General features: G+C 37.6%; 1 protein-coding gene across 1 annotated transcript in view; it reads right to left on the bottom strand.

The window, feature by feature from the left end:
• LOC115437552 (cadherin-18-like) overlaps positions 1-2,045 on the bottom strand; it is a 263,744-nt gene extending 261,699 nt beyond the window's left edge. The window contains exon 1 of the mRNA XM_030160788.1: positions 1,754-2,045. Within this exon, the coding sequence (XP_030016648.1) occupies positions 1,754-1,961 (208 nt within the window). The 5' untranslated portion in view covers positions 1,962-2,045. The remainder of the gene's footprint in view (positions 1-1,753) is intronic.
• Positions 2,046-22,722: the final 20,677 nt, after the last annotated feature.

The raw sequence follows: 22,722 nt of genomic DNA, 5'->3' as shown, positions 1-22,722 counted from the left end.
TATTTTAAAAAAAAGGCTATAAATCATTTAGGGATGGTTTAATGTAGAGAAAAATATTTGAAAGTTACCAAATTAATTTAAGTTCTTCTTTATGGTTAAACAAGTCAATAAACAGTCCATGAGCCTAATTTTTGAAGCAGGATAAGTACGACAGTAACCTCATATTGGGTTGTTTTTTGAATAATGTCTTTCGAAGAACAACGCTGATCCTTTTAAACTACACTGTCCTTTGTGGATACACTCACCAATCTCATAACATTATATTTGATTGTGTTTTAAATTTTATTCATCAAATAAACACTTATTATAGTTTCGAGTGCTACTTACGAAAAGAAATTACAATAATCAAGAAGAAAGCACTTGGACAGCACAGACCTCCACCAGGACAGATCTGCCCCCCCCCACATCACCACCAAAATGTAATCATTTCTTCCTTGTGCCAGTATCAACATTTCCTGAAAATTTCATGAAAATCTGTCCATAAGTTTTGGAGTTATCTTGCTAACAAACAAACAAACAAACAAACAAACATGCACGCACACAAAGCAAAGTGATCTTAATCACAGTCCAGTAGAAAGTGAACAATAATTGTCACAGACCAAGTAACTGTTTTTGTGGTACCTGACCTGTATTAGTTTATTTAGTTTTTCTCAAGTATTTCTATACTTTAAGTCAGAATTGGTTTCATCCAGTTTATTTTATTTTTTTTGTGAAAATTAATCTTTAAATATTATCCAAATGTGATATTTTTCTACTTTGTAATTCAAAATGTAATTATCTTAGACATCCAAATAAATTACCGTCTGCTCTAATTTGCATTTGCTACCTTTCTGAAGGAAATTAGTCATTCATTGGCTCAAAGAAGGAGATTTTGATAAATCATTGGTGCACAATGTTAGTCACAACACATTCACTATGAAGCCCCTACTTTTCCAAATAAGAGTTATGTGATATTATTGAAAAGCTGAGGAACTCTTTCTTTCTTTCTTTCTTTCTTTCTTTCTTTCTTTCTTTCTTTCTTTCTTTCTTTCTATTTGGTTCAAGCAGGGGAAAAAAGTAAACTTTTGTGTGTACAAGGAAGTAATAGCAGAATAAATACACAAATACATTAATAAATAGAGGTGATCAAGACAATATAGCAAAATAAATTCAATAGGCACTGCTTGGAAAGGAGTGGGAAGAAGAAAACAGTGGGAACAGTGGGCATCCATCTTGTTTTTCACAAAATTGCCAGGTTACAGCATTAACACTTTGGCCACCATATCAGTTTCATTTCTTTACCCATGACAGCTGTTCCTGCCTTTCAAAGTTAATTCAACTTGTCACTGAGGACAGGCCAAGTTAGGGTTAAGGTTAGGGTTAACCCTAACCCTAACTTGGCCAAGATAGATGCCCATTGTCCCCTCCCATGACTTTTGATTGGATTTAAATCCCACCACTATTTCGTGCAAACCACTGGGTCTGTAAATTTGGACAAATATCCACCAATCCCCTACCTACCAACATCCATAAAAGGAAACTCCAAAAATTATCAAATGTGGAACTGGGGGTAATTTTTCAAAATGTTTGGGTTTTTTTTGATACACCCTGTATAATTGACTTTACTTGTTTTAAAGAATAAAAGGAAAGAAAAAAACAAACACATGGAGGTGTATTTCTATTTATTCTAGGTTAACATTATTGCTGTGACTTTTGTGTGTGTGTCCTTGCTGTGACCCTTAAGATACATTTCATACGTTTCGAAGGTTCTTACCAATATCGGACATCTCTGGTACAGAGGCCGAGAAAGGTCCATCTGGGAAGGTCGGGGCGTTGTCATTGACATCCTGAACTTTGATGATGAACTCGGACTCCGTCTCCAAAGAGCGGTTGGTCCAGCGGTCGATGGCCCTGGCGTGTAGAACATACTGGGACTTCCTCTCGCGGTCCAGGCTCTTGGCGGCGTGGATGTCACCAGTCATCTCGTCAATGATGAAAATAGAACCGGCCCCTTCTCCGGACAGGATGTAGCGCACAGAGCCGTCACCCTTGTCAGAGTTTGAGTGGAGCTGGAGATGTGAGAAGGAGAAAATGACTGAACAAGTGAACAGGGGAGAGTGTGACAGTATGTAATACAGAGTAATAGCCAACTGTCAGGATGAGTGGTCAGCTAATGGTGAGGACCAGGCAATGAGAGACGGCGTTTTCCCCAATCAAGAGTGGGAGAAACAGGAGTAGTGGAGGGTATGAGTGTGACAGGTTGTACAAAAGGTTCAGTATCTGAGGCGAGCTGCCGCCGTCACGGTAAATGGAGAAAGGAGAGTGTGTCATTGTACAACATGTAGTCCGTCCTGAGCAGGAAATTAAAAATGAGGACAGAGACAGTGATAAATACCACAGGAGGTGAAAAGTGAGACAACCTGAAGAATAGCGCTTTAGAACGCCCTAAGCTAATGATCATGAGTTCCTCGTTTTCAGTGCACATGCTCGGGGCTTTCATCAAATGACACCAGGTTAATAATGGTGAGTCTTATCTCAAATTATGCTTGACAAGTACCCACATTAAATGACCCAACTGACTCTGCCGCTATTTAGCATGTCTGGTTGATGCTAAAAGCTGGAGGTTTTTTTTATCTAATTTGCTGCCGTTAACCCCCCCTTTGTATGGACTGCACACCATTAGCTAGCAGGAAGAATGCTTTAACTAGAAGCAAAGATGTAAAAACATAGCAGGAGTATTACAAGGCTCATCAAGAAACGCCGTGGATTCTTGCAGTTTTCAAACCGAGAGAAAAGTCTTAATGGGGCACCGATGTGAATGATTAACTGGCCAGAGGATTGGTCTGCTGTGCTTGGTCCTTATTTTGCCTACATGTCTAGCTCTAATCAAGGGCGAGTCTTACGATGTGAAACAGATTTATCTTCTACCCGTGATGTCTCATTGCAAAATATAGTATATTAACATTATTAGCGCATATTTAGATGTAGCAGCTAATGAACCAATCACAGCTGTTAATGAAACAACCAATCACAGTAGAGAAAAGAATCTAGTAGTGCTGTAGTCAAGGTCGAGGCTAAACCAAGACCAAGTTATCATTGGGATTAGAGTGTATGAAGACCAAGACTTTGAGGAACTGAAACCAACTCGGGACCAAAGCCATGGCAGAGCAAAAGTAAAAAAGACTGAGAGCAAACGACATCCAAGTTTTTAAAATATTATAGATTAACCCATAAAGACCCAAACAGCCACTGACGACCAAAACCATCTACTGATCAAAAATGTCTAGCTCTAATCAAGGGCGAGTCTTACGATGTGAAACAGATTTATCTTCTCATTCCAAAATATAGTATATTAGCGTTATTAGCGCATATTTAAATGTAGCAGCTAATGAACCAATCACAGCTGTTAGTGAAACAACCAATCACAGCAGAGAAAAGAGTCTAGTAGTGCTGTAGTCAAGGTCGAGGCTAAACCAAGACCAAGTTATCATTGAGATTAGAGTGTATGAAGACCAAGACTAGTAAATAACACTGAGAGCAAATTACATCCAAGTTTTTAAAATATTATAAATTAACCCATAAAGACCCAAACAGCCACCGATGACCAAAACCATCTACTGATTGAAAATGTTTATACTTGTCGATCCACTAATCCAGTGGTTCCCGGCCTCTTTTGGCTCGTGACCCATTTTAACATTACAAATTTCTGGCGACCCCAGGCATTCAAAACGGAGACATTTTGCTAAAATTAATTTATTTTGATCATGTAATAGTTTGTTATACTATGTTGCATATAAACGTTAATTTTAGACCACATTTAGTCTATATAATGTATATTATTATAGACGGAGGCAGTAAATCCAGGTGTAGATTACTGCACAAAGGGAGAATGTGATTTTCCTTGGTCAGGATCTGTCCAGTCAGTCCAGCTGTGATTTACAAGGAGGACAATTAATACTGAACAAACAAGAACTGAAACTATGAATTATGAAAGAGCTGCAGCATCTGAAACTGACCACAATGAACATTTGACACAGAAACAGAACCACAGTGCTGCAGTTTCACACTCACAGTTTGTCTTTTATGGATTGGGATTGTCTCTCTCAACTCAACATACATTTTTTATTAATGAGGTTTTTTTTGTTTTTGTTAATTTTTAATCAATTACTAGACATTTCAGGTGACCCCATTTGAATTTGGGGTTACAACCCCACGTGGGGTCCCGACCCCAAGGTTGAAAAACACTGCACTAATCCTTTCAATACATGTAAATAATTGGTGTAAAATGCAGTTTGTCATCATTTCATGGTCATCAGAAAGGACTACTGGTCTCCAGGGTCTGTAAGGTCCACCTTTGCATGAACAGTGAGTGTACCTGCTTTGTTAGGTACCATGAAGTAATGGTACTAATGTAAGGAATGATGTTCAAAGGGAGAATGTGATGTGGACAGGTGTAATTGCATACATGTGTCTCCCTAGACTTCACTGCTTCTCCCCCAGTCTCTCTCTCTTTTACCCCAACTGGTCATGGCAGACGTCCATCCTCCAGGAGTCTGGGTCTGCTCCAGGTTTCTGTTGTTAAAAGGAAGTTTTTTCCTTCCACTGTCACCAGTCACAAGTGTTAGCTCCTGGAGGATTCTGTGGGTCTCTGTAAATTGGCTTGAGAGTCTGGTTTCGACCGGCTCGATATGTAAAGTGTCATGAGATAATTTTTGTTATGATTTGGCGCTATATAAATGAAATTTGATTTGTCTGGATCAGCACTTATGTTGGTCTAATGCACAGGTACCAGAACCGGCCCTCCAAGGTTCCAGTCCGGCCCTTGGGATGATTCACAAAGTGCAAAAAATTATACTAAAGATATTAACAGTCAAGGGTGTTGAACTCATATTAGTTCAGGGGCTACATTCAGCCAAATGTGATCTGAAGTAAAATAATAACATAAGAACCCTTTAATACTAAAATGTGAACAACCTGAAAATGAAGTGGCATTTCAACAATATTCTGGCTTTTACTAAATGTTTTGTGCATTTGTAGGTCTGATCTGTAAGTTAAGCTGACACATAATAGCCTATTGTAGAAATTATTATTTTAGTTCCAAATTCCGAACTTCCATTTTTTAAATAATATTCTGCCTGTTAGTAAATGTTTGTGTAACATTGTGTGTAATGCTTATGCACAAATGTTAAATTAAGGCATAATATTAAAATTGCTCTTATTTTTCTGAGGAAATTTTAATTTTTTTTCTGGTTATTCACATCTTTTTTGTGAAAGGATAGTTTGTGAGTGTAAATATTTTCAGAATTTAATATTTTTATTGCACTAAATCAAAGAGAAAAACTTGGAGTTGTCATTATGTCTAGATTATTATGCTATTATTTTAATAGTTTGGCCCGCTTGAGATTGAAATAGGTTGAAGTGGCCCCTGAACTAAAATCATCTTGCCACCCCTGGTCTAATGCTCTAAAAGTGATGTTCTAATGTTTTAAAACACATGCTCCTTTCACCTTATGAGTGAGTATTTCTATGAGTGCCCTATAAAGGGTTGAAGAACAGCATACATTGTAACCCATTAGCCACGTAACATACGTGTTCATTGTCAGCCTTGAAATAAAACACTCCATTTCTTGTGTCCTTTTCAAACCTACAGCACGTGAGTAACACCCAGCTCAGACCATCATGTTGCTGTCGGTACAGTTTTATGTCATACAGGACTTATACTGCTATTCCAACCAGTGACACATGATTTCGTCACTTCCATGTTATTATCAGTGGAACAGAAAAAAAGGCCTTGAAGGTATAGAATTCTTGGATGAGTTTCCCAGTAGATGCACTCGCAGAGGCCTCGGAACGGCTTCCTCTGAAAGTGCCTCATGTTGTAAATAAGTAAAAAGCCCTTTTCCAGTCCAGTCAGACTCAAGTAATTCACCAAAAATGATGTGAGCTATTAAAGCTGCAGTGCATGATAGTGTTTTCCAAATGTGCGGACTTGTCCTAGATTTCTAATGCCACCGACTTGACATTATTTTAACTAGTTATGCTGTATTTTCCAGGAACCGCAGTAACAAGGCTTGAAGCAGGTGAAAAGATCTGCTCATTCATTAGAAAACCTACATTTTTTGCATCTGTCTTAGTCACATGGGTACCTTAAGCTCCTATGATTCAGCCTCTTCTTTCATAATGACAATGACAAGGTAACTTATTACTGGGTGCATAGTATCTTTCCTGTGTATTTAATTGAACTGAACTGGCATTCAAAAAGTGGCATTATTCCTTCTGGAGCAGCCTGTTAGTCATCTCCGCTTTGTCTGTCAGCGCAGTGTTTCAGATTGCATTCTTTTCATTACCAAAATGTCACCCTGGGAGGCTTTCAGTTTCAACCATATCTGACTAAAAAGAAGATATTACTGCTATAACAAGGTGACAAGTACAGCTGACTGTAGTTCCCTCATTGGACAGAATTTCCAGAATTTAAAGTTATTCTCTCAGGCTTAAAATACTAAAAGACCTGGCAACACTTTATAATAAGTACACACTATGAAGCATATACTTCATTAGTGAGTAGTAAGTGCTTTAGAACTACCTGAAATCATGAATTCCTGTATTAATAACTGTTTATAGGACATTGATTGGAAAATAAATGTGTGAGTTAGTATAAAATACCCACTAACATGTTCACTAACCATTAGTACATGTGTGAATAGTGTATGTGTGAGCAGAAATGCACATCAGAACTGGTTTGTAAGTGATGCGATACTAAATGTTTAAATGCTGAATCCATATTTTATAAAATATGAAAATACAATCATTTAGCACCAGAGGCGATTTCTCATAGACTGCAAGGGAAGCTCGGCTTCCCCAAAAAGTACGAAAATTAAATGGTCAAATCTGTTCGGTTGTGTTGACATTTCATTGACTACAAATGTGTTGGAACACGTTCATCTCACAGATGAGTTCGTTCAGAATCAGCTTTATCACAGATCATCAGACTGGCTGTTGTTCACTTCTCCTCCATTCCCGTGTCTGTGTTTCTCCTCCATCTCTGCTCAGTGCATGTGTCTGCAGACTGTGTCCGTCTCTGGGCTTCAATGGGACTGAGTGGAACTGTTTTTTTCATTGCCTCAAAACTGGACGGTAATTGGATAAATGCCACAATGTTGTCCCGCCCCCCGGACGCCGGGAGTCTCTGGGGGTGAATGGAGCTGTGGGCGGAGCTCGGCCGGGCCGGACGCCAGGGATTTCGCCAAATTAGGTCGACAACATCAGCAGTCTGCCATCATGTGCACCCTGCTAGATAGCTAGTTCATTCCGACCCTAGCCAACAGTTTGACTGATTTAACTATCGACACACCGATATTAAACTCGAACAAGAAATGATTGAATTATGAAACTGAAACAAGAAAACATTGAAATTATGTTAAATTGAAACAAGGAAGTCCAATGAGTGTGTTTTATTTACAGTGCAAGAAATGAACGAGTAATTTCGTAGTGGTTTCTCTCTCGATTTCACAGCAGAATGTGTGACGGTATTAAACTGAACTGTGTCAGTGAAGGAGCAGATCTGAAAACAGCTGTCAATCAACGGGATTCAGCCTTTCGACTGATCCTCCAATCAGCATGTACGTAAAGCCATTTGATAGTCTTCCTTATGAGGAGAAACTTGAATTAAACAGCAGGGCAGATCAACACCTGACAAGACACCTACTTGGTACGATAAGGCCACTGACCATTTTCTTAAAGGAACGGAGGGGACGAATTTATGTTTAAATAACTTGACAAATTTTTTGATGTAAGCGACAATGGGCTTCCCCGTCTGAAAGACGAGCAGCCGCCACTGTTAAGCACATTGTAGATGAGCTTATTAATGATGAGTAAAACATTTATAACTGTGCTTATAAACCATATACTAATGCACAGGGGTCAAACATGCGGCCTGGGGGGCCAAAATCAGCCCGCCAAAGGGTCCAATCCGGCCCGTGGGATGAATTTGTGAAATGCAAAATGACACTGAAGATATTAACAATCAGGATGTTAAAATCATTTAGGTCAGTTCTAAAGTGGGTCAGACCAGTAGAATACTATCATAATAACCTATAAATAATGAAAAAGGCTAATTGTTCTCTTTTGTTTTTAGTGTAAAAAAAAAAAAAAAAAAGTGAAATTACACAAAATGTTTACATTTACAGACTAGCCTTTTACAAAAATGTGAACAACCTAAAATGTCTTAAGAGAACTATGTGGAATTTTACCAACATTCTGCCATTTACTGAATGTTTTGTGTATTTGAACATCCACTGTGATCTGTAAGTTGTGACAAAAATGATAAACTAAGGCGTAATATTGTTAAAATTGCACCTATTTTTCAGGTTGTTCATATTTGTTCATGTTATGTTCAAGTACAGTTCGTAGATGTAAACATTTTCATTACGGAATTTGATTTATTTTTCACTCAAAAACATAGAGAAAACTTTGTAGTTGACATTATTTATCAGTTCTCATCCTATTACTTATATTATTTTACTGGTCCGGCCCACTTTAGATCGTATTAGGATGAATGTGGAACTGAACTAAAATGAGTTTGACACCCCTGTACTAATGAGTATTCATGACAGAAATATGCTTTATAAATGATGATTTCAGTATTTGTTAATGCTTAACTAATGCTTCATAGTGTGGACTTATTATAAAGTAGTACCAAAGACCTTTTAGATTATCATTCAATTAATTGTTACATTAATAATCCTGTCAACACAACCTGCGAATGCTTCAAATCAACATACAGAACATTTTAACATATGCTATTATTATTATTATTATTATTATTATTATTATTATTATTATTATACTTTATTATTACCATCTTGCTACTTGTTCTACTAGTACTTTACAATGTTCAACTGCCTGTTTTTTTTTTTTTTATTATTTTTTTCTTTTTTTTTAGTAATATTGGCCCAAATCCCAATTCTCCGCTTAGCCCTCTCCTTTACCCCCTTGGCCCTTGCACTTGGCACTACCCCTTGAAACAGAGATGCAAGGGGAATGGGACAACCCTTCCAGACCTGTTACATCATCAGCAGTCATCGACGCCGCTATAAACAGATCCAACAACTTTGTTTCCCCCATACCGTCAGCAGCTGTAACTGTCTCTGTTCCATAGGCTTTGGGCATCTTTTAGTAATAAGTTCCCATGTCATCGTCATCTATAACACAATGAAACGGCATTAAACACTCGATTAAATGATTAAGTTGTGTACGAAGAAAATACATTCATTTGTGTTTCTGTCATCACGCTGCTGCACTTGTTTGCTGTGTTTACCTCCATCTTGCCAATGATTCAAACAGAATTATGGGAGATTTCTCATTAGGGATGTAACAATATGAACATTTCATATCACGGTTATTGTGACCAAAATTATCACGGTTATCATTATTATCACGGTATTTATACTTATACACACACTGAAATAATGTAACCAAGTTGTATTTTGGAAATAATAGTAATAAAGTAAAATAAAATAAAATAATAGGCACAATGTACTTTTTGTTGGCAGAAATGTTCAAATATTAACATGTAAACATCAAACATACAAATGTGCAATAAAGATGGCACCTTATGGCCATTGTTTGACCACTTTCCAGATCAAGTATGAGTTGTTTTAGTTTCTTTTTCATAGATAGATAGATAGATAGATGTAAACAATCTTAATAAAAATGTTGAATATGAGCAACAAATGAACAAAATACGGAGCAAATTGGACAAAAATGCACAAACATAAGCAGCAAAATCAATGAAAATGAACAAAAAAATGAGATAAAATGAATAAAAACTGACCAAAATTGGCAAGAAAATGAATAAAAATAAATGTAAATAAGTAGCACAATGATCCAGGAAATGTGCAGTTCTGTGACTTTCAAAGTGCGGTAATCAAACACGGTTGTCATGATAATTAGAATTTAAACGGTAATACTAACCGTCGGGAATTTTACCGCGGTTTATCGTTATACCGGTAATCGTTACATCCCTATTTCTCATACCTCTTCGTTTGTAGTATGGTCCTAAAAAATCTCAGTTTCGAGGACCAAACAGCCCCCCCCACCCCCACCCATCGAGAATTGGGACACCCCTACCCTTTCACATCATTGTGCAAAATGAAAGGGAGGGGTAAAGGGCGGGGGGGGGGGGGGGGCAAGGGGGGTATTGTGATTGGGCCATTGTTTTGCTATTTTCTTGTGGTATTTCTTGTGTGTATATTTGGTGTTGTGTTGCTATTGGAACCTCAATTTCCTTAATTAAGAACATTTCTGTATTATGCTGATAGTTTTATTTAAGCTGTTTCCTCTAAAATGTTTTTTTCATTTACAGCTGCGTTGACTATAAACATAATTTCATGAGACAAAACAGAATGAAATCATTTATTAATCATAATTTTTCTCTGCATGCGACAATTAATTAGCAGTGACTACAAAAATGGGGATAGTAAAGTGAGCGTGCAGAAAATTAAACTATATTTTTATCTGTTTAACTGGATCAGTCGAGTGAGTCCCTAAAGATTTGCTTTTTTTTTAAAATCAGGTAATACAGTAAGATGAACATTCTGCAAAGAGGTTTATCCATGTATTTGTAAGATTTTGCTGTTTTTCCACTTTCCAAGTGAAGAAAAGAAACGGTAATAAAAAAAAAAACAAAAAAAACAAAAAACTTGCAATTTAGTTACATCACAAATTCCTCCCTCAAGACACACTCATATTTCAGACATTATCCTCCTCAGACCCAGGAAATGTCAGCGAAGTACCAGCTTTTTGTTTTATATTAAATAAGTGCCTATATTGGAAACGTCATGATGCAGCAGTTTTTTCAGATGCAGTTTTTAAAATTTTTATGGAATGTCCTTAGTGGTGGACAGTTTTATTTTGTTTTCTTTTTTTTTTTTTTTTTGTATAAAGTTGTGAAACACTTGTCCGCAAATGTGAACAGAAAACCCAGATCTGGGTGTGAGGAGGTTAAAATACAAGTCCTGAACCCCCATAAGACTCCCTGTCAGGATGTCAAGACTTACTGATCAAATATCAACCAAGAATGTTCAACTCTGGACCTCCACAGCTTTCCAGTCACTGATCAGCATGAATAAATAATTAGATTGACAAAAAGATTATTTGGAATACTGAACAAACCAAACACAAGTCAAAACAAACCGATTTGTCATCTGATGCTACAGCTTGAATTAACCGTTTGGCGCAGTGTCTTTTCCAGTCAGAAACACAAAGCAAAGACAGATTCTGACCAAACCAACTCAGTGACAGCAGTCTTCAAATATGAGAAATCCTGACGACTGAAGAGGGGAAGACGAGACGAGAAAAGGCCGATTTAGACTTCCTCTTAAAGTCCCCTCAATAAGAACATAAGTATATTTTAAGAGGTTTGGAAATACCTACTGAGAGGGATATGCATCTCAAATATCTGCAAAATATGTGAATGCATGTCATAAAATGAGGGACACATAACTCTAAAATATCACTGAATGTCATAGTTATTCCAATATTAAATACGTGCTTGTTTATTCATTTTTGTACTTTTGCTTCTGTTCATTTGAAATACGTTGCATATTAACTAGGGATGGCCCGATATTGGCATAAAAATGTAATATCGGTGAATATCATTATCGGTTTTTTTTGCCTATCATTAAAACCGATAAAATAATGCCTTGATTTCGCCGACATTTACCGACGTGTAAATGAAACATTGTTTGTAGCTGAAAGAAATGTGCAGTTTTCAAAACTGTACAGTAGAGTTGCCACACTGTAATAGACTCATGGAGGGAGGGAGAGAAAATAAATAAATATGGCATTTTTTCCACAACTTAAGTTGAAGTATGTATTCTTTGCACAGACAGTGTTTACATTTTGAAAGCCTTGTTGCATTTGAGAATGCATCCAATGGGGCATCACAATAAAATTAGGCATGATGTGTTAATTCCATGACAGGAGATATGTGATGTTACCTAAAATTAGTTTAATATCCCACATATATCGGCAGCGGTATCGGTTGATATCGGAATTGGAAATTAAGCGTTGGACAATATCAGCATATCGGTTTTTGGCAAAAAAGCCAAAATCAGACATCCCTAATATTAACCCTTTGACATCTACCATTATAACAGGCCAGCTTAGAGTTCCTTACACTTGTCTTATTTCTATTATTATTTTTTTTTTGTAAATAAAAGTGCCAGAAAATGTCTTTTTTTTTTCAACATTGGGACACCGGGACATGCGTCGGACACAGAACGTCCATTATAGTAGGATATGTTATTATTATATTTAATGCTTAAAATTGTTACAGCAAAAATTAAAAAAAACAAACAAAAACAACATACTTGCATTTTTTTGCTATCAGATTTATTATGAAAAACTGTAAAAACTACTGAAAATGTCCATAACAAAATTTTATGAGATTATAAAAATAAGCTTTCGACTCTTTTACATGTGCTCAAACATTTTTGCTTGTCTTGCATTCCATTTTCATGTTATAGCTTCTTACTTTTTATTATTTCTAGTCATTTTAGCCCGTCTCTGTAGGTCTGTCTAGTTGAAAACAGAGCATCTTATTTGAAGTTTTACAGGTTTTTTTACTAACTAAGACACAAAGAATGTACGTTAGTAAGAGATTTAGGATGTCAGTGTATTTTGAAATTTTTCCTATTAAGCATATGGTTGAATTTTTGTTAATATTTAAAATAAATCATACATTCTGAACGCTCACCACAGACATGTAAGGGGTTAAATAGAATAGAATAGAATAAAATAGAATGTCTTTATTCTCATTGTACAGGTTCAACGAAATTAAAAAAGTGCAATCGTCCTAGGTGCCATAAAAAGTATAATAATGTATATAAAAGAGTATAAAAACTAGAATATAAAAGATAAACCCTGACGCCATAAATATACAGTATATATTAAAAAAGGTAGCATAAAAAAGTGTCACTAGAAGAATAAAAGGGTATGAATAGATATCAAGTATAAATATTATACAATTACCAAAAGATGTGAATGTATGTAGTTAAAGTTTTAAGTCAGTTAGCAACTTATGAGTTGAGTTTCTTTTTTCTGCAGCCCTTAAAGCAATGCTGTAGAACCAACACATAACAGCGGCTTAACACTGAGCCGTGGGAATAGCAGAGGTAGCCTTTGGGTGGACACACACTACGTCAGTGGAACCATACCAGACCATGTTTGACCTCTGAAGTCCACTTTTTTGACGAGTGTGACTGCTCCATCCTGTTCCTAGGTTTAGCTTCAGTTTTGATCACAGGTGTCAAACATACAGGCCCGGGGGCCAAATCTGGCCCACCAAGGGTCCAATTTGGCCCGTAGGATGAATTTGTGAAATGCAAAAATTACACTAAGATATTAACAATCCTTTTAGTTCAGGTTCCACATTCAGACCAATTCAATCTCGAATGGGCTGGATTCAGTAACTAGTAACTAACCCAAACCCCTTTACACTGAAACAAAGTATGATTTCACAAAAAATGTGAATCACCTGAACAAATATGAACAACCTGAAATGTCTTAAGAGAAGTACGTACAATTTTAACAATACTCTGCCTGCTGCCAAATGTTTTGTGTGTTTGTAGATCCACTGTGATCTGGCAGTTCTAATGTACATGTGTAAATGATAAACTGAGGCAGAATATTGTTAAAATTACACTTATTTTTCCAGTTTGTTCATGTTATTCACATCTTTTTAAAGGGTAGTTTGTAGATGGAAACCTTTTCATAATAGAAATTTTTTTTTTTGCTCTAAAACATAGAGAAAAGTTTGGAGTTGACATTATTTTTATGTATTATTATGTTATTATTTTACTGGTTCGGCCCAGTGTAGATCAAATTTAGCCGAATGTGGCCCCTGAACTACAAGGAGTTTGACACCGCTGGTTTAGATGAACGCTAGGGCATGAGCAGAGAACACATACTGTGATCAGGCCTCATCCCTGAGCACAGAACTATACAAAAGGCTCGGACAGGTTCAGATTAATAATGCAGTAATCATTTCCATGGTTCGACTCTGTAGAGTTTTACTACAGAGGCTGCAGATCGTATACATTACACTGAATAATTCCTCTGTTCTCACAGAAACATATATATGTTATAAATCATTCCCTTGACCTTGAATACATTGAATACCTGTTCCGTGAATACTCTCAGTTCTGTTACCATTGTATGTTTACATCAGAGTATGAACAGATTTTATATAAAAAAGGAAAGAGCAGCGAGTGTAAGTACAGTATCTGAAGTTAATCTGTTTAAATCTAAAGTCAGTGACAGCCTTCAATATAGCAGGGGTGTCAAACTCATTTTAGTTCAGTTCCACATTCAGCTAAATTTGATCTGCAGTGGGCTGAAGCAGTGAAATAATAACATAATAATATGTAAATAATGTCACCTCCAAACTTTTCTCTGTGTTTTAGAGTGAAAAAAGTAAAATTACATTATGAACAGGTTTACATCTACAAACTACCCTTTCAAAAGATGTGAATAACATGAACAAACTGAAAAAATAAGTGTAATTTTAACAATATTCTGCTTCAGTTTTATCATTTCCACATGTACATTATAACTTACAGATCACAGTGGATCTACAAACACACAAAACATTTAATAACAGACAAAATATTGTTAAAATTGTACTTAGTTCTCTTAAGACATTTCAGGTTATTTTTTATTTATTTATTTATTTTTTTGCAAAATTATACTTTGTTTTAGTGTAAATACATGAAAATATTTACATTTACAAAGAGAAAAAATTGAAGTTCTCATTATTTCTATGTTATTATGGTAGTATTTGACTGGTCCTGCCCACCTGAGATTAAATTGATCTGAATGTGGAACCTGAACTAAAAGGATTGTTCATATTTTAGTGTAACTTCTGCATTTCACAAATTCATCCGAAGGGCTGGACTGGACCCTTTGTGAAAATATAGCCACAAATCCACAAACTGAAATAAAACATCCATACAGTTTTGGACCGTCTTTCAGATTGGGCAGAAATTGATTATGTTAGTAGACAACTATGATGCATCATGTGTTATTTTATCCACAAGTGTCCTGTTTCCCAATGTTGAGGATTTATTTAACAAAATCTAAATCTAGTGTCATCGAGAGCAGTGATTCTCAACTGGTGGATCGCAACCCAAAAGTGGGTCACAAACCCATTTTCAGCGGGTCGCCAGCCTTTGTCTGGGCAAAAAAATAGTAAGAAATCAATCTTGTGCTGTATTTTTTTACTAGCAGCATTGTACCCGTGGTGCCACTGTGTGTGAAAAGTGCCTACATTATTGTAAATGCAGCCTTAACATTCTAGCATCATTTGCTAGCAGTAGATATTTAATGAACAGCAGCATAACCACTTCCAAAAATGGAGTATGGTGGCAGGGATGAAGAATTCAAAGTAGTAAGAGGCTAAAATCTCCCAGCATACCTCACAACATTTGAATACGGACATAAAATTGTGCCAAGTAGATAGTCAGATAATGTTTCTATTCATTTGGCGAGTTTGGTGGTGATTGGGCGTGTGAAGGCTGAGGAAAACCTGTACAAACGCCCTCCTGTGCTGCAACATCAGGACACAGAGTGTGTATGATATAGTAGGATGGAGCTGGAATATATGACAAACTTTGTGATCATGTCCAGGATATTGAAAACCGACATGCTGCCGTGTCAGCGACAAGGACATAAAACGCATTTTACAAGACGTGGGCGATGATCGACAAGTCGACCAACTATACTGACAGCCACCTGCCCTTACATGGTTAGATAAGTGTTGTTTAATGTACATACTGATGTGAAATGGCCACTCCAGAGCTGACAATTCCGGATGATTTCATTAGTCCAGTCCATATGTTTAATGGCTTCAACCATAAGTGTCTCCAGTTTGCCTCAAAGGGCCTCTTCAACGACGATATTCAGTAAAAGGGAAGTTTTTTTTTTTTTTTTTGAAGCATTTCTCTTCTCACAACCTACAGCACAACAAAGCATTTCTACCTCCGCCAAGGAGGTCATGTTTTTGCCCGGGTTTGTTTGTTGGTTGGTTGGTTAGTTAGCAAGATAACTCAAAAAGTTATGGACGGATTTTGATGAAATTTTCATGAAATGTTGATACTGGCACAAGAAACAAATGATTAAATTTAGGTGGTGATCGGGGGGGTCTGTCTTGGTGGAGGTCTGCGCTCTCCGAGTGCTTTTCTAGTTCCTCCTTTTTTTCTCTCTGTTCTCTCCTATCTCTCAGTTTACCTCTGCTGATATACAGTGTTTTTCTGCCACCAGATTGTGTGTGCAACTGCGGTGACGTAGATCGTGACCGTCGACTTCGAAATGGTCTATATTAAAACTATGAAGCTGATGTGGGACCCTCAAACATGGAGTCATTACACTTCATAAACAAGAAAAGCACTTGGAGAGCGCAAGACCTCCGCCAGACAGATCTGCCCCCCCCCCCCCCCCGATCACAACCAGAATGCCAGTCATTTCTTCCTGTTCCAGTATCAACATTTCATGAAAATTTCATCAAAATCCGTCCATAAATTTTTGAGTTATCTTGCTAAAAAACAAACAAACACACAAAGCAAAGCGATCACAATACCTCCTGGCAGAAGAAACAAGGAATCCAACATATACAGTATATGATTTTTTATTTATTTATTTTTTTTTGCTGTTTGAGCTTCCTCTATATATGCTCCCCTTGTCCATTCTTACATCTTATGTTCCTCGGGTACTATTTTCTACAGTTATTATTTGTCATTGTAAACACAGGACTTGAATAAAGAAATAAAAAAAGGAATCCAAAGTCTCAACTACTGACATAATACCAACCTGTTTTTTTCCAGAGCTTCATTCAACTCTCCCTCACATCAACAGATCGCCGACAGGTTGAGTGAGTACCATCATTTGCACTTGCACATTGCGCAGTTAGGCCCAATGACAAATCAGCTTCCTGACTTTGTTGCAGTCACCAGTAATGTCAGCGGTGAAAACACCAAATTTCCTTTATTTTTTTGTCACGAGTAACGATACTGTGCATTAAAAATGTATGGGAGTAGAAGCATGCAATTAAGTTAGGAAATATAGTGAAGTAAAAGTGAACGTAAACAGAATAAAAAATACGCAGTAACGTAGAAATTCTCCCAAAACATACTTAAGTACAGTAGTGAGGTATTATTACTTTAATCCAGTGGTTCCCAGTTTTTTTTGCCTCATGATCCCATGTTAGCATCACAAATTTCTGGGGACCCCAGACATTCAAAATGAAGACTTTTTTTTTGTTAAAAATTAATTTGTTTTTGAGCATGTAATAGTTGCTATACTATGTTGCAAATAAACATTAATTTTAGTCGACATTTAGTCTATATAATGTATATTATTATGGACAGAGGCAGTAAATCCAGGTGTAGATTACTGCACAAAGGGAGAATGTGATTTTCCTTGGTCAGGATCTGTCCAGTCAGTCCAGCTGTGATTTACAAGGAGGACAAATAATACTGAACAAACAAGAACTGAAACTATGAATTATGAAAGAGCTGCAGCATCTGAAACTGACCACAGTGAACATTTGACATAAACAGAACCACAGTGCTGCAGTTTCAGCTTCAGTTTGTCATGTGTTTTATGAATTGGGATTTTTTCTCAGAAGTCACCATATATTCTCTATTAATACTTTTTTTTAAATTTTTTTTTTAATTATTATTATTTTTAGCAATTACTAGAAATTTCAGGTGACCCTATTTGAATTCCAGGCGACCCCACATGGGGTCCTGACCCCAAGGTTGAAAAACACTGCTTTAAACCATGCACAATGATGGTTTTAGCTACAACTATTGGTTTTTATAATAGTGATAACAGGTAATAGATCAAATTTGATAGTTGTCTTGTGTAAAAAATGACTAAAATAGCTACTGTTTGTGTGGATTGATAAGAGAATTAAAGGCCTATTAACAGAAACTTCTCTTATAAATGATGTAATTAGTAAAGTAATCCAGTTACTTCTGAGACGTACAAGTGATAATGGTATTGGGATGTGAGAGGGTTGTATGTCATTGCAGCCAAAAAAAATCCCAACAGGTGATGTCGTAAGGCAGGGCTGTCAAACTCATTTTAGTTCAGTTCCACATTCAGCCCAGTTTGATCTGCAGTGGGCCGAACCAGTGAAATAAAAACAGTGAAAAACGTAAAATTCTAGTATGATCAGGTTTACATCTACAATGTTTCCTTAAAAATCTGAGTAACATGAACAACTTGAATTGTCCTAAAGAAAAACAAGTGCAATTTTAACAATATTCTGCCTCGGTTTATCAGTTTATCATTACACATGTGTGCGTTACAATCGCACAAAACATTTAGTAACAGGCAGAATATTGATGAAACTGCATTTACTTTTCTTAAGAAAATTTCCATTTGTTCATATTTGTTCAGGTTACTCACATTTTTGTAAAAGTATAGTTTGGTAATGTAAACATTTCATGTAATTTTACTTTTTTTACACCAAAAAAACAAAGAGAAAATTTGGGTTGTCATTATTTATAGGTTATTCTGATAATATTTACTGGTCTGACCCACTTGAAATCTAGCTGTATAACTGTGACTGTAATTGGACTGTATGTGGAACCAGAATTAAATGATTTTGACACCACTGATTGTTAATATCTCAGTGTAATTTTTGCATTTCACAAATTCATCCCATGGGCCGGATCGGACCCTTTGGCGGGCTGGATTTGGCATGTTTGACACCTACGTCGTAAGGTTACTCAGGGAATGTTAAGTGTTGTGTCAGTGCAGGAGGGTGGAGTGAAAACCATATTTAAACACAGATTAAATAGCAAGAGTACGCACTTAAATATGATAGAATACACGTGTTGTATTTGCACATTGTTGCAAAATATTTGCTTTTCCTCCACGCTGATCTCTGAGATTTGCTGAGGTCACTTAACATCTCAAGACCTTCAAAGACGAACACCCGAGGGAAAGAGAGAGATGCAGTTTGAGAACACTGCTTGATGGAAAAATGTTATTCAGACTACGAAAAACACCGAGATACGCTTGAGTACATCCTTATGACCTGTATTCTGAAATGAACAAAGAGTCAGAGGAGGCAGATTTGACACAGTCGGCGCCATAAGAATGAAACAGAAAAAGGAATGCAGTGAACTGTAGAGAGGAAAAAAACAGGAATACACTGCCGGGGCGAGCTCGAACAACGGCGCAGTGTAAAAGACAAAGAAAAATCCATCTCCCTGGCACGAAATAAAACATTTAAAACAAAAAGAGTAGACAGCAGACGACAAAGACAGGAGGGAGGAGGATAAAATACAGCAGCGTGGAAACAACAGTGTTTCTAAGCAGCAGCTGGCGGGAAGGAGCAGCGACTGACATTTTGAGGCTGAAGTATTTCCCCCTGTGCATGTCTCTCCAGCTTGAGGAACAAAGGCTTGTGAGGGTGTGAAATATAAATCAAAACAGTGTGGGCGGGCAGGAAGCAACGGTTATTAATTTAAACAGGTTAATTCCCTTCTGGTGGGATTTACAGGACATGCTACACTAAGCTCTGTCACTAACCATGAGAGCAGAGACATGATAAGGTGCTTTCACTCCGATTCGGTGTACTTGATCCACTTTATGTAACCTCCGTGCATGACTGTTCACAAAATGAACAAGTGTAATCAGGCCTTTCTGTGTGGTGTGTCGGCGTTTTCCTCCTGCCTTTGCCCCCGAGCGCTACCAGTGGACCCTATTGTTGTGTTGTGGCTGTACATGTGCTGTTACGCTCTGTTGAATTCAGAGAGGAGAGGATCATCCGGTTACCTGGATCATACTGTTTTGTGCCAAAAAAAAAAAACATTTCAGAATTACAGGAGGACAAAATACTATCACCGTGTATTATCCCATTAATTACATGGCCCTTTACTAATAATTCAATAATTTGACAGAAAAACTGATTCATATATCATATATACAGGGTAGGGATGGGAATCAAGAACCAGTTCTTTTTGGAGAACTGGATCCCAGTAGCCCGATTCCTTGGAATCGTTTGCCTGCCTGCTTAACGATTCTGCTTATCAATTCTGCCTTCGCTGTGCATGCGTGATGACATCACGCGTATGCTGCATTGTTTTGGTCAGACTGTAGCCAACATGGTGTTGAGGCAGAAACGGTCTAAACAGACCACACCAGGTCCAAACAGACCACACCAGGTCTAAACAGACCACACCAGGTCCAAACAGACCACACCAGGTCCAAACAGACCACACCAGGTCCAAACAGACTGCACCAGGTCTAAACAGACCACACCAGGTCTAAACAGACCACACCAGGTCCAAACAGACCACACCAGGTCTAAACAGACCACACCAGGTCCAAACAGACCACACCAGGTCTAAACAGACCACACCAGGTCCAAACAGACCACACCAGGTCTAAACAGACCACACCAGGTCCAAACGACCACACCAGGTCTAAACAGACCACACCAGGTCTAAACAGACCACACCAGGTCCACTGGAACACTGTCAAAGCTTCCATTCTTCTAAAGACTGGAATCCCTCCAATATCCTCAAACGTTTTTCCACATGTGAATCATTTACAGGAATGTCACGTATTTGATATTCTACTCAGCAGCGCTTGTGAATGTAGCGGCAGAGTGAACGCCGGGCCCAGTTCCGCTTCCGGTGCGGGGCAACAAACGTTGTAACTCCTCAAATCCAAGTTTCCAAGGTAGAGGAAAGGAAATGAGGTGCACAACAACGGGAGACGAGCAGTGCTGAGTTAAACTGGTTCCACATAGTGGACATGTGGCAATAGAGGAATTAGTAATGTGTCTTTAGTTTCACTTTCACTGCACCCCCCCACCCCCCTCCAAACCTGGCCCCGCGTCATCTGCTATTATTATTTGTTCATACTGTATATGTTCTATTTTCTGTGCAGATGGAAATATAAAAGACAGTTAATGCAACACACCTGTTTGTACTCTTCTATTCCCTCACCCAATGAGAATCGATAGGAATTGGATCGATAAGCAAACCGATAATAGAATCGGAATCGTTAAATTCTTATTGATTCCCATCCTTAATACAGGGTGTCCCAAAAAAATGTAAATAATTGTAAAGTAGGTGTTTATTAAAATGATTTAATTTTTCAAATGTAATAGATTTTACAAACATCCTTTTCTTGTTTTGTCACCACCTGTCTCAAACTGACGTCTGTTTTGCTCCAGACTCTGCTGACAACGCCAAGCAGTGGGAATCCCACACATCACCAAACAATTCCTTGGTATTTGCGTGCATTCACGTTCAGTGGCTGCTCTCAATTCAGCGACTGTTGCAGGTCTCATAGTGTAGACTTTGTCTTTTAGGTATCCCCATAAAAAAACAGTCTTGTGGTGTGAGGTCTGGTGAACTTGCCAAACAGGTAGATTGGATGGAGGGATTTGATTGAATACCCTCAACGTTCATCAGACCTCACACCACAAGACTTTTTTTATGGGGATACCGAAAAGACAAAGTCTACGCTATGAGATGCTATGAGAAAATTAAATTAATTTTAATAAACATGTACTTCACAATTATTTAAAAAGTGTTTACATTATTTTGGGACACCCTGTATATTCGTATTTGCTTGACTTGGATATAGGATATTCTACCCAGATCATTTTATTAGTGCTGTCAAACAATTAAAATTTTTAATCAGATTAGTCACAGGGTTGCTGTGGATTAATTTCAATTAATCACGATTAAATATCATTCATTTTCATCTATATTAATCCCGTTTCATTTTGCATGAGCAAACACAGTCAAGAAAGAAGGGAAATATATGCGCTTAGCGTGTTTATCGCAAGCTGGGCGATGTGTTAAGGCAAAGACACCAACCCGATTTTCAGCGGTCGGACGTCGGTTGGGCAGTCTGGCAACGTCAGTGACATAAATCTGGTTGGTGTGTTCTCTGCGATCAGCCGTCGTCAGTCTTTTTGGCTGATTCAACAAGCGTAATCAGCCCTCTACCAGTTGTTTCAGTCGGACCAATCTGATTGTGGAGGATAGCCCTTGACTAGTGAATCTATGGAGAGAAGTTTCCATGTGAACACAGCTCGCCAAGGTACTGCACACTATTATTGTCTTCTGTAACAGTCCTTCACTGCTCAGATCGGATCTGAATGACTGACAGTCACTGTTGACTATGGACTTCATTCATTCCATGAGTGAACACTGTTAGCATTGTTAGCATAGTGCAATTTCGTTTTAGTTTTTTGACTCTGAGATCTTTCTTCTTCCACAAGAAGAAGTCCCAGAGCTGACAACACCAGTATCTTCTTATTACTACCCATCTGTTCAACAAGTACAACACAACAACAACCCTTCTGACTACTCAACACTCTCTGTTGACAATAACTGACAACAGCGAGCTCTGTGTTTGGAGAGATGTTCTGTCATTTCCCAGTTTTATGTCTCACGCAAGTGCAGAATGCACACTGAGGTCAGTAGTCGATTTTGGTGTGTTCTTCACACTTTATTGACCATGTCAGGGAGACGGCAGCCGACTGATCGTCAGGCTAACTTCTCTGGCGACAATCAGCAGTCGGGTTGGTGTTCTTCACCTTTAGCTGAGTGCTAGCAGAATTCCCAACTAACGTATGCTTTCTGTTAATGTGGTATTTTAAGCAAAATAAAAAGGAAAACTCTTCCTGCAGAGTGTGTATAATACTTT

This window comes from Sphaeramia orbicularis, chromosome 17 (assembly GCF_902148855.1).
Source record: "Sphaeramia orbicularis chromosome 17, fSphaOr1.1, whole genome shotgun sequence".
NCBI classification, from domain to species: Eukaryota; Metazoa; Chordata; class Actinopteri; order Kurtiformes; family Apogonidae; genus Sphaeramia; species Sphaeramia orbicularis.
The sequence above is the reverse complement of the archived record's forward strand: the minus strand, read 5'-3'. Positions and strand labels throughout refer to the sequence as shown.